This window comes from Macaca fascicularis, chromosome 4 (assembly GCF_037993035.2).
Source record: "Macaca fascicularis isolate 582-1 chromosome 4, T2T-MFA8v1.1".
Classification (NCBI taxonomy): Eukaryota; Metazoa; Chordata; class Mammalia; order Primates; family Cercopithecidae; genus Macaca; species Macaca fascicularis.
The window spans coordinates 162,154,588-162,167,013 of record NC_088378.1 but is presented as its reverse complement, the minus strand read 5'-3'; the positions used below and the strand labels follow the sequence as shown (position 1 = coordinate 162,167,013).

General features: G+C 42.3%; 1 protein-coding gene and 1 long non-coding RNA gene across 20 annotated transcripts in view; both read right to left on the bottom strand.

Moving 5' to 3' along the window:
• Nucleotides 1-12,426, bottom strand: part of MAK (male germ cell associated kinase) — a 74,684-nt gene that overhangs the window by 24,017 nt on the left and 38,241 nt on the right. For all 11 annotated transcript variants that reach the window (XM_065544430.2, XM_005554046.5, XM_005554049.5 and 8 more), the window contains 2 exons: nt 11,133-11,444; nt 6,786-6,958 (listed from right to left, as the gene is read on the bottom strand). In XM_065544430.2, coding sequence (XP_065400502.1) covers nt 6,786-6,958; nt 11,133-11,444 — 485 coding nt within the window. The remainder of the gene's footprint in view (nt 1-6,785; nt 6,959-11,132; nt 11,445-12,426) is intronic.
• LOC135970706 (uncharacterized) lies at nt 313-2,991 on the bottom strand. 9 transcript variants are annotated; one of them, XR_012434247.1, is made up of 4 exons: nt 2,044-2,991; nt 1,912-2,008; nt 1,569-1,778; nt 313-1,401 (listed from the first exon to the last, which is right to left on the bottom strand). It is a non-coding gene; the product is annotated as an uncharacterized lncRNA (long non-coding RNA). The 9 variants fall into 9 exon arrangements; XR_012434248.1 differs by having other exon boundaries at nt 313-1,226; XR_012434249.1 differs by having other exon boundaries at nt 313-1,498; nt 1,604-1,778.

The following is a 12,426-nucleotide window of genomic DNA, read 5'->3' as shown; positions in this document are numbered from 1 at the left end:
GGAAATGGACACTCACTTGGATGGCCCTTTGAACTACTGGCCACCTGCTTGGGGGCAGTTCTAGGCACAGGTACGTCTGCTTCATTGGGAACAGTCCCGCCATTTCTGGCATCTTTCCCTTCCCCTGAGCCCACTGCTGTTGTACCACTAACTGAAATTCTACCCAGTCTCAAAACTGCTCACTCTAAAAAGACTTTTCTCTCCTCATCAGAGGGCTCTCTGCCCATAGACAGAACTCCCAGTGCTCCTTGCAGCTGTCACTAGTAGCACTAAATACACATACTTGTCATGTGTTACCGTCCTCTGGAGGTCTTATTTCTGTTGCTATATATTTGATGAGTTGAGGAGAGGCTTAATTCCAACTAGGTATTCAATAAACATCTACTGAATATAAATTCAAGTATAAATGTAAATATAAATATCATGCTTTTTGTTCACTTTTAAGAAGACAACCAGGCCGGGCGCAGTGGCTCACGCCTGTAATTCCAGCACTTTGAGAGGCCAAGGCGGGTGGATCACCTGAGGTCAGGAGTTTGAGACCAGCCTGGCCAACATGGTGAAACCCCATCTCTACTAAAAATACAAAAATGAGCTGGGCATGGTGATGGTCACCTGTAATCACCTAGCTACTTGGGAGGCTGAGACAGGAGGATTGCTTGAACCCAGGAGGCAGAGGTTGCAGCGAGCCAAGATCACGCCATTGCACTCAGCCTGGGCGACAAGAGCAAAGCTCCATCTCAATAATAATAACAATAATTTAAAAAATAAGACAACCATTAAATAAAAGGTATACATGTTAGTATTTGGTACTCTGTATTCTTTATGGGGAGGCCCTGGCTACCTGAGAGACCTAGCAGGGGATGGCAGGGTCTGTTCAATTCACCAATTCACCTCCTATTCACAAATCCACCAAATTCACCTCCTATTCACAAATTCACCAATTCACCTCCTATTCACCAATCCACTAATTCACCAATTCACCTCCTATTCACAAATCCACCAATTCACCAATTCACCTCCTATTCATAAATCCACCAATTCACCAATTCACCTCCTATTCACCAATCCACCAATTCACCAATTCACCTCCTATTCATAAATCCACCAATTCACCAATTCACCTCCTATTCACCAATCCACTAATTCACCAATTCACCTCCTATTCACCAATCCACTAATTCACCAATTCACCTCCTATTCACAAATCCACCAATTCACCAATTCACCTCCTATTCATAAATCCACCAATTCACCAATTCACCTCCTATTCACCAATCCACTAATTCACCAATTCACCTCCTATTCATAAATCCACCAATTCACCAATTCACCTCCTATTCACCAATCCACTAATTCACCAATTCACCTCCTATTCACCAATCCACTAATTCACCAATTCACCTCCTATTCACAAATCCACTAATTCACCAATTCACCTCCTATTCACCAATCCACTAATTCACCAATTCACTTCCTATTCACAAATCCACCAATTCACCTCCTATTCACAAATCCACCAATCCACCAATTCACCTCCTATTCACCAATCCACTAATTCACCAATTCACCTCCTATTCACAAATCCACCAGTTCACCAATTCACCTCCTATTCACAAATCCACCAATTCACCAATTCACCTCCTATTCACAAATCCACCAATTCACCAATTCACCTCCTATTCACAAATCCACCAATTCACCAATTCACCTCCTATTCACAAATCCACTAATTCACCAATTCACCTCCTATTCACAAATCCACCAGTTCACCAATTCACCTGCTATTCACAAATCCACCAGTTCACCAATTCACCTCCTATTCACAAATCCACTAATTCACCAATTCACCTCCTATTCACCAATCCACTAATTCACCAATTCACCTCCTATTCACAAATCCACCAAATTCACCTCCTATTCACAAATCCACCAGTTCACCAATTCACCTCCTATTCACAAATCCACTAATTCACCAATTCACCTCCTATTCACAAATCCACCAATTCACCTCCTATTCGCCAATCCACGAATTCACCAATTCACCTCCTATTCACCAATCCACTAATTCACCAATTCACCTCCTATTCACCAATCCAATAATTCACCAATTTACCTCCTATTCACCAATCCACTAATTCACCAATTCACCTCCTATTCACAAATCCACCAGTTCACCAATTCACCTCCTATTCACAAATCCACTAATTCACCAATTCACCTCCTATTCACAAATCCACCAATTCACCAATTCACCTCCTATTCACAAATTCACCAATTCACCTCCTATTCACCAATCCACTAATTCACCAATTCACCTCCTATTCACCAATCCAGTAATTCACCAATTTACCTCCTATTCACCAATCCACTAATTCACCAATTCACCTCCTATTCACAAATCCACCAATTCACCAATTCAGCTCCTATTGCTAAAGAAGCAGCGTGGGGTAGAAGAGAGAAAGATCTGGATTTGAATTAATCCTCACCTGATCTTGGGCAAGAAACACAGCCTATCTGAGTCTCAGCATTCTAGTCTGCAGATATTTTTACTGAAGTATGAAAATTATAAAGTTTAGGCAGGAGCTTAACAGCTGGTAGTATATTAATAGTAATGATGATCATAATAATAACCATATGCCAAGAATTGTACAGGACCATTGAAAGATGCCAAAAAATAAAAATGTAGAAGAAATGGCCGGGCACGGTAGCTCACGCCTGTAATCCCAGCACTTTGGGAGGCAGAGGTGGGCGGATCAGGAAGTCAGGGGATCAAGACCATCATGGCTAACACAGTGAAGCCCCGTCTCTACTAAAAATACAAAAAAATTAGCCAGGCATGGTGGCAGGCACCTGTAGTCCCAGCTACTCAGGAGGCTGAGGCAGGAGAATGGCGTGAACCCGGGAGGCAGAGCTTGCAGTGAGCCGAGATCGCACCACTGCACTCCAGCCTGGGCAACAGAGCGAGACTCCGTCTCAAAAAAAAAAAAAAAAACATGTAGAAGAAATACCTACATGAAAAATTCATTGTCATACCACTTTTCTAAAGAATTTAAAGAGAAAAGGGATAATTAATGTTGAAGAAATTTACTAGTTGTATTACAACCTTGATCTTTTTTTGATTTTTTGAGACAGTATCTTGCTCTGTTGCCCAGGCTGGGGTGCAGTGGCTCCACCTTCCAAGCTTAAGCAATCCTCTCACCTCAGCCTCCTGAGTAGCTCAAACTACAGGTGTGGGCTGCTACATCTGGCTAATTTTTGTATTTTTTTTTTTTGTAGAGATGGAGTTTTGCCATATTGCTCAGGCTGTTCTCAAACTCCTAAGCTCAATCAACCCACCCACCTCGGCCTCCTAAAGTGCTAGATTTATAGGCCCAAGCCACCATGAACAGCCACAACCTTGATCTTAAATATAGGTTTTGATTCAAACCTCTACTATCCTCAAAAATATGAGTAAAATGTATGAATAAATTATGAATAATTATAAATAATTATGAATAAAATTTAGCTGAAATCAGAATGACGTGGGTTTTAAAAAATGTTTTCAAGTCGCCAGGCACGGTGGCTCACGCCTGTAATCCCAACACTTTGGAAGGTCAAGGCCAGTGGATCACCTGAGGTCAGGAGTTTGAGACCAGCCTGGCCGACATGGTGAAACACTGTCTCTATTAAAAATATAAAAAATTAGCTGGGCATGGTGGCACATGCCTATAACAATCTGAGCTACTAAGGAGGCTGAGGGAGGAGAACTGCTTGAACCCTGGAGGAGGAGGTTGCAGTGATCACATTACTGCACTCCAGCCTGGGCAATGAAGCGACATTCTGACATCCCGTCTCAAAAAGAGAAAAAAGAAAATAAAATGTTTCAAGTCTCCTATATACTACATCAACGGTCTTCAAACTCTTCTGTTCCTAGACCCAAAAAAATTTTTTTAACTACGTAACTCCCTGCACATCTTTAAATTGACATCTATAATTTTTTATCATAAATTTATTCCTTATTTCTTGTTAACAGCAGATAGAAATGGTATTTTATAAGATGAAATATTGTGAGGATTGACTGCAACTGCAGTGTTTCATGGTATGGTTTGATAAAATAAGTTTTAACTACCTTATCCATAATACACTCTGATCCTCAAAAAAATAAGTAAAATTTTAATCCACGTGTTTTGAAAACACGTGGATTAAACACATGGATTAGGAAAGAGTATCTGTGGAATGTGAAGACCTGGAAATGGATTGCCTAAGAGTTATCCAAGCAAAAAAGAAAAAAAAAAAGAATTATCCAAGCATATGTACTCCTTAGAGACTCCCCGCATGCCAAAGTGAAGACTTCCATATTATAGCATGCCAAATAGCTACGGGATAAGTTTTCCTGACTCATAACACAACTGTTCTTCCCATTCTTCTGTTTCAAAGAGAAAACAGAGCATTTTAGTATATTTGAAAGAATACACATCACTAAGCCCCGGTGCTTCAGTGCTTCCAAATCACCATGCTTTCCAACATGGGCTAAAATACAGTGGCCCCCATCATGTGTGGGGGATATGTTCTAAGACCCCCAGAGGATGCCTGAAACCACAGATAGTACTAAACCTTATTCAGCCCGTCTTTTCCTATACGTATGTGCATACATACCTATGAGGAAATTTAATATGTAAGTTGGGCACAGCAAGAGATTAACATTAATAACTAATACTAAAATAGAACAAGTATAACAATATATTGTAATAAAAGTTATGTGAGTGTGCTCTCAAAAATATCTTTTTTTTTTTTTTTTTTTTTTTTGAGAGAGTCTCACTCTCACCCAGGCTGGAGTGCAGTGGCACGATCTCGGCTCACCACAACCTCTGCCTCCCGGGTTCAAGTGATTCTCCTGCTTCAGCCTCCTGAGCAGCTGGGATTACAGGCGCCTGTCACCATACCCAGCTAATTTTTGTATTTTTAGTAGAGACGAGGTTTCACCATGTTGGACAGGTTGGTCTTGAACTCTTGAACTCAGGCGATCCACCCACCTCAGCCTCCCAAAGTGCTAGGATTACAGGGGTGAGCCACCACACCCAGCCCAAAATATCTTATTGCACTGTACTGCAGGTAAATGAAACCATGGAAAATGAAACTGCAGGTTAGGGGAACTACTGTACCCGATTTCTATAAAACAAGAACCAACAGAAAGCCAGTTTTCTGATTTGTCCCTTTATTTAGTAACTCTATGCCATATAAGAATTGAAATAACTGAGAGGTGTGACTTTCTTGCCTAAAGTGGAAGAGGACTTGAGTGGGCTTTTCCTCAAATTCATGTATTTTTAGGAAAGAGTACCTATGGAATGTGAAGACCTGGAGATGGATTGCCTAAGAGTTATCCAACCAAAAAAGAAAAGAAAAAAAATTATCCAAGCGTGTGTACTCCTTAGAGACTCCCCGCGTGCCAAAGCAAAGACTTCCACACTATACCATGCCAAATAGATACGGGATAAGTTTTCCTGACTCATAACACAACTGTTCTTCCCATTCTTCTGTTTCAAAGAGGAAAAGAAAAAAAAAAAAAAAGAAAGAAAGTATCTTTCCAAAATATTCACCAAAACTTAACCCATCCTAACTTCAAAGTTGAGTAATACACTGAGGATGACCTCACTTATAAAAAGAAAAGGAACTGCTAGAGATATTAAACTTCCAGAAAAGACTCAGGAAATGATTGAAAAAAGTTTAGAACAGCAAGCAAGCAGATAATGAAATCTTCACACCATCAGAAGCAGCCGTTAACTTGGCATGTGGTGCTCTGCTTTCTGCAACGAGGCATGTCAATTTCAAAGGGGAATAATGATGGTCATTCACAAGAGCATCGTGAAAATGGAACAAGATCCCCTCTGATATGTTTTGGACATCTGTCCTCTCTAAATCTCATGTTGAAATGTAATCCCCAGTTTTGGAGGTGGGGCCTGGTGGGAGGTGTCTGGATCATGGGAGCAGATCCCTCATGAATGGCTTGGTACCATCCTTGCGGTAATGAGTGAGTTCTCACTCTGAGTTCCCGCGAGACTTGATCGTTTAAAAGAGTCTGCGACCTCCTCCCTCTCTCTCTTGCTCCCTCTCTTGCCCTGTGACAGGCTGGATCCTCTTCCACCTTCCGCCATGATTCTAAGTTTCCAGAAGCCCTCGCCAGAAGCAGATGCTGGCACTATGCTTCCTGTACAACCTGCAGAACCCTGGGCCAACACATTCTTTATAGCAATGCAAAAACGGACTGACACACTCTCTCTACACACCCCCCACGCCCACTCATCTGTTAATACTGAGAATTGTTACTGTGAGAAGATTCTTACCTTTTCAGAGGTATGTGGAAAGATTTGCATTTTGTGGAAGGAACCAACATATTAAGCAAACTTTTTTTCTTTTTTGAAATGGAGTCTCACTTTGTTACCCAGGCTGGATCGCAATGGCGCGATCTTGGCTCACTGCAACATCCGCCTCCCAGGTTCAAGAAATTCTCATGTCTCAGCTTCCCGAGTAGCTGGGATTACAGGTGCACGTCACCATGCCCGGCTAATTTTTGTATTTTTAGTAGAGACGGGGTTTCACCATGTTGGCCAGGCTAGTTTCAAACTCCTGGCCTCAAGTGGTCAACCCGCCTCCGCCTCCCAAAGTGTTGGGATTACAGGCCTGAGCCACTGCGCCCGGCCTATTAAGCAAACTTTTCTTCTTTTAAGGTCTACATGCATTTATATTTAATGAGTAAAATAAAGTGAATGCATGGCAAAAATAGTTTTCTGAGGAATTTGAAATCTTACCGAAATGGAGAATCTTTTTTCCTTTTGTCTTTAAAAACACCCATGCTTGGCTTCTTGGAATGGGAGGCTCCGAAATCATAGTCCTCCAACTCTTCCCAGCTGTCTCCAGACTTGAAGACAGTCTGACCCCAACGCCTCCTACCACTTTTATGACTCAGTGTGCCATTTGGCTTCTGTGGTGGAAAATCAGTCATAATCTTTAATCATGTACTGAATGCCTTTCATGCACAAGCTACTACGTAAGACACTAACAGTCCCCATTCTCAAGGAGCGTTCCATACACTTAAGGGCATAACATATATACACATTTAAAAGCATGAACAAAAATGGGCGGTACATGCCAAAAATATGACAGGTGTTCAGAGGAAAGATCTCTGTGAACTAGGTCGGTGGGAGACTTGAATATTTTGGATCTGAGTTGACTCTTCATTGACACGAAGGATCTGGAAACCCGAGACTTGGCTATGTCTCTTTGGGCAAGGGACTTAACTTCTCAAAGCCTTAGTGTCCTCCTTAATTGGGGACAGCCTTAATGAGAAGGACACTAAGGCTGGCATGTGCCAGCATCTTTTACTTTTCCCCCTCCTTGAATATACATGACATCCAAAGACACACCAGTCATCCTGTGGCCACAGGCATGACAGCCACCTGCTCAGGGTGGTGGAGCGGGAAGCCAGCAGCAGCCTGCCTCCTCTGCAAGCTACATGAGCTCCACCACCCAATTTCTTGTTATGTGAGAAAAACAACCCCTATTGTTTAAGCCACAGTGGTCGAGTTTTTGTCATAAGTCCCTGAATGTAATCCTAACGGAAACAGAGAGGGAAGTATGAGTCTGACTGCCACAGAATGGAGGCATTGTTAACAGAAATAAGGAACAGGAAAGAAGTCCTGGCTTGGAGCACACAATGAATTGGTTTTACACAAATTTACAGAGTGGTTTCAGGGCACATAAACAGAAAAATCCAAAAGGCAACTCAAAACTAGGGAATAGAGCATGGAAAATTTTCAGAAAATACAGCTATGTTGGGTGCAGGGAGATGCTTAAAGAACGGACATGCTATTGCTTGAAGCTGATGGTGTCACAGTGATAGTGATGGATGATAACAAAAAGCAGTATTTGCCAGCTTCTACACTATTATTTTCTCTGCCAGGCAGAACAATCTCCAGAATAAAGAGAATAAAAAAGTGTTAAGCTCCAGATGAGTAGGGTTAATAAAAGGTTACCCTGAGCTGAGTTTGAGCTTCCCTTCTGTTGAATTGTATTTTAGGGTGCCTATGCTGAACGCTGCTGAACAATGTCAGTGATATCCAAGAATCCTGTGTGTCTGAGAAGACTGGAAAGTGGCAAATATAATACTCTTAATAAAGTAGAAGATTTATTTTTGCAAACTCCACCTCAGTAAGTTTGGTAGAGGATGAGGGCAAAGGTTCTAAAATCAATTATTAAAGGGGATGTTTGTGAGCACTAAGGAAAAACAGTGATAGCTCATATAGACCACACTTTTTCATGAACGGCAAACAATGAATTCATTCAATGTAGTGTATGTGAACTTTAGCCCATTGGGTGAAGGCAGCAAAGGCGATCAGCACATAGTTGAAGAACTTGACCAAGAGTACTGATGAATGGATCAATGTCAGTCTAGGAGAAGGTTGTAGTGGCCTGCCCAAGATCTCACGGTCATCCTATTCATCATGAAGATTCAGGAGGAAAACAGATAACTAAACAAATACATAGCTGGCAAGAAGCTGGGCAGAATGGGTAAACCGAGAAGAAAAAATAAAGATTCAAAAATAATTAGAAATTGGAGATGTAAAAGGTCTTGCAACTTTTTGAATCCTAGAGATGAAATACACAAGTCAGAGGTACAGAATATGCAATTTAGGAGAAGCATTTATGAAAAAATTGGTATACTTAGAAATTTTAGTTGACACAATACTTAATCCCTGGATTAAGTATTGGAACTTACCTATATAAAAATGTGTGTATGTGTGGCGGGGTGGGGGGCTAGGTTATTCTCTTTAACTTAGAGAATACACACAGGGTCCCTAGCATATGCATGGCACTTAGTAGCTACTCAATAAATAGTAACTTCCTTTCCTTCCCTCACAGTATGAGTCAGCAATTGAGGCATCTTCTAAGCGGTTGTGGGGAGGACTGTAATCATTGGTGGCACGAGTGCACACATGGTTTAGAGTGTTGGAGGTGATTCGTTCTGCTCTATATTCCCTGCCTGCTGTCTGCCTCCAGTTCTGGCAGCCTCATTCTAAGTGGGAAGCAGGATGAGAGGGGACTTAAAGGCATATTCATAATAGGAACTGAGAGTTATCAGTCATTGGTGAATGGCGTTATATGCAGAGCCCTTAAGGGAAATGGAGATGTTTCTCTAGAGAAAAGGGCAGATAATATAAGGGCTATTTTCAAATATCTAAAAGGCTGCCTTTCTAGAAAAGTGATTAGCCTTCATTAAAAGCTAGAAAACCAGATTTTACCCAGTATAAGGAAGAACTTTCTAATATTCAGAATTGTTCCAAAGATAAAGGGGACTCCTTGGGACCCCAGAGGTGGTGTGCAAGTCATGTGGGCAATTATTCAATCCTTCATTCACTGAACAAATATTTACTGAGAATCTACCATGTGGCGGGCACTGGTCCGGGTGCTGAGGCTGTACTGATAATCAGAAAACATTCCTGACCTCACTGAGCTTGCTGCACTCCAGAGGAAGAGACAAATAAACAATAAACCTAAGAAATAAGTAATTAACAGTAGGTTAGAATGTGATTAGTGCTACTGGGGGACGAGGAGGCCTTGCTTATACTGGGTTGGCAGGGCAGGTGGGGACTGGATAAGGAAATAGATACGTGCTGTGTAAGACCAATTTCCATCCTAAAATGCCATAATGCAAACACATTTGGGAGTGTATAGCCCAATGGGACAGCTAAAACACTACAGCAACTGAAGAGCTCCTGGAGTCGAACAAAAGATGGAAGAAAAAGTTTTATACTATGCCTGACACTTCAAAAACCCATTCTGGCTGGGCACGGTGGCTCACGCCTGTAATCCGAGCACTTTGGGAGGCCAAGGAGGGCGGATCACCTGAGGTCGGGAGTTCGAGACCAGCCTGACCAACATGGAGAAACCCTGTCTCTACCAAAAATACAAAATTAGCCAGGTGTGGTGGCACATGCCTGTAATCCCAGCTACTCGGGAGGCTGAGGCAGGAGAATAGCTTGAACCTGGGAGGCAGAGGTTGCTGTGAGCCAAGATCATGCCATTGCACTCCAGCCTGGGCAACAAGAGTGAAACTCCATCTCAAAATAATAATAATTATAATAATAAATAAAAACCCATTCTCTCCATGTTCCTTAGCATTTAAGAACACTGTAAAACGACAGCACTGTTGAAAATTCTTAAGATTTAGGATCAGTACTCTGGAGTACCCGATTCTTTTAAATTATTTCTTTGAATTCTTCTGCATTGAAAGAACTTTAGGCTGGGCTTGGTGGCTCACGCCTGTAATTCCAACACTTTGGGAGGCTGAGACGGATGAATCACCTGAGGTCAGGAGTTCAAGACCAGCCTGGCCAACATGGTCTCCACTAAAAATACAAAAATTAGCCGGGTGTGGTGGTGGGCACCTGTAATCCCAGCTACTCAGGAGGCTGAGGCAAGAGAATTGCTTGAACCCAGGAGGTGGAGACTGCAGTGACCCGAGATCGCACCACTGCACTCCAGCCTGGGCAAATAGAGTGAAACTCTGTCTCAAAAAAAAAAAAAAGAAAGAAAGAAAAGAAAAGCCCAGGCGCGGTGGTTCATGCCTGTAATCCCAGAACTTTGGGAGGCCAAGGCGGGTGGATTACTTGCAGTCAGAAATTCAAGACTAGCCTGGGCAACATGGTGAAACCCCATCTCTACTAAAAATATAAAAAATTAGCCGGGTGTGGTGGTGCGTGCCTGTAATCCCAGCTACTCGGGAGGCTGAGGCAGGAGAATCCCTTGAATCCAGGAGGCAGAGATTGCAGTGAGCTGAGGTCGTGCCACTGTACTCCAGCCTCAGCTACAAGAGCAAACCTCCGTCTCAAAAAAAAAAAAAAAAAAAAGAAAAGAAAAAGAAAGACCGAAGACTATAGCATGTACACTTGGTTACTTTTGTTCTGAAAGTTTTTCTTTTTATAAACCATATTAGAATTTTAAGTGATCTTATGTCAAGCTCCAATCAGGGGACTCAGGATCTTTAACAAAGAATAATCTTTTCTATCTTTTCCAACATGATTAGAAATGCCTCGAAACAAAATCTTAATTGCACGAGTCAAACTATTTCATTGCAAGCGTCATGATTGGCTACTCACGGTTGGCACGTTTTTGATGATGCTGGGGAACAGTGTTTGTGGCGGTTTCTGCTGACTCTGTTGCTTTGGAGGTTGCTGGACGCTCAGGTTCTGTGGTGGCTGAATGGGCTGCAGTGGCTGCTGGCTAGTTTTTGGCTGGGGTTGTCCAACAGTCTGATCAATTATATCCGGCAGAGGCTTAGGCTCTACTTCAACTAAAGATGGCTTTGATTCTAACGGTTGCAGTTGCTTATTTAAAGACTGTTTTGATTCCAGATGATTTGAGGAAGGACCTAATACCTGACCAACTTGAAAATATGGGTGTTTCAATGCCTATAAAAACACAGAAAAAACAACAAATGGAAAATGGTTCCACCTAAATGTATTGCACATCAACTGTGATTGGCCCTGTGCGAGGCATATATCATTAGCCCACATGAGCTTCAAAGATTTAGAAAGCAGCCATCATTCCCTATACAGTGTCCCTTTTAAAAATAACCAGAAAAAAATGATTTAAGAAATAAATTGCATTAAAAAATTAAAAGTGGCCGGGCATGTTGGCTCATGCCTGTAATCCTAGCACTTTGGGAGGACGAGGCGGGCGGATCACTTGCGGTCAGGAGTTCAAGACCAGCCTGGCCAACATGGTGAAACCCAGTCTCTACTAAAAATACAAAAATTAGCCAGGCATGTTGGTGGGTGCCTGTAACCCCAGTTTTATGGGAGGCTGAGGCACGGGAATCACTTGAACCTGGGAGGAGGAGGTTGTAGTGAGCCAAGATGGTGTCACTGCACTCCTACCTGGGCAACATTTCTTATAATGACAGGGGTAGGGGGACGCTACTGGTGTCTAATGTCTAGAGGGCCAGGGACAATGCTAAATACCCTATTATGCACAGAATAGCATCCCACAGCCAAGAGTTATCTGGTTCAAAATGTCAATAAGGCTAAAACTGAAAAAATATTCTACAGAATGTCTAAAGCCTGTGTAGCTCAGCTATGGAAAAATTCCCTTATTGGCATCAAATACCTGGGCAAAGTAGCTGTTCTTTTTTTTGGGGTGGGTGGGTTCCTTAAGATGGTCAAGCTCTGTTCCCCTGAACCTCCTGCCTTTAGCCAGTCCCCACACACGTGGGAACATAGCCCTGACCAACAGTTAACTCCTCCCATGTGTAAGGTCAGTTTTTAGAGGAACAGAAGGCAGCTTGGTACTTTAAATGGTCTTCATATTCTACAACTTAACCAACCTCTCCCCCTAAATTAGCTCTTTCCACTTCCACTACAAAGCAGGGCTGTGAAACAGAGCACCAGAAAG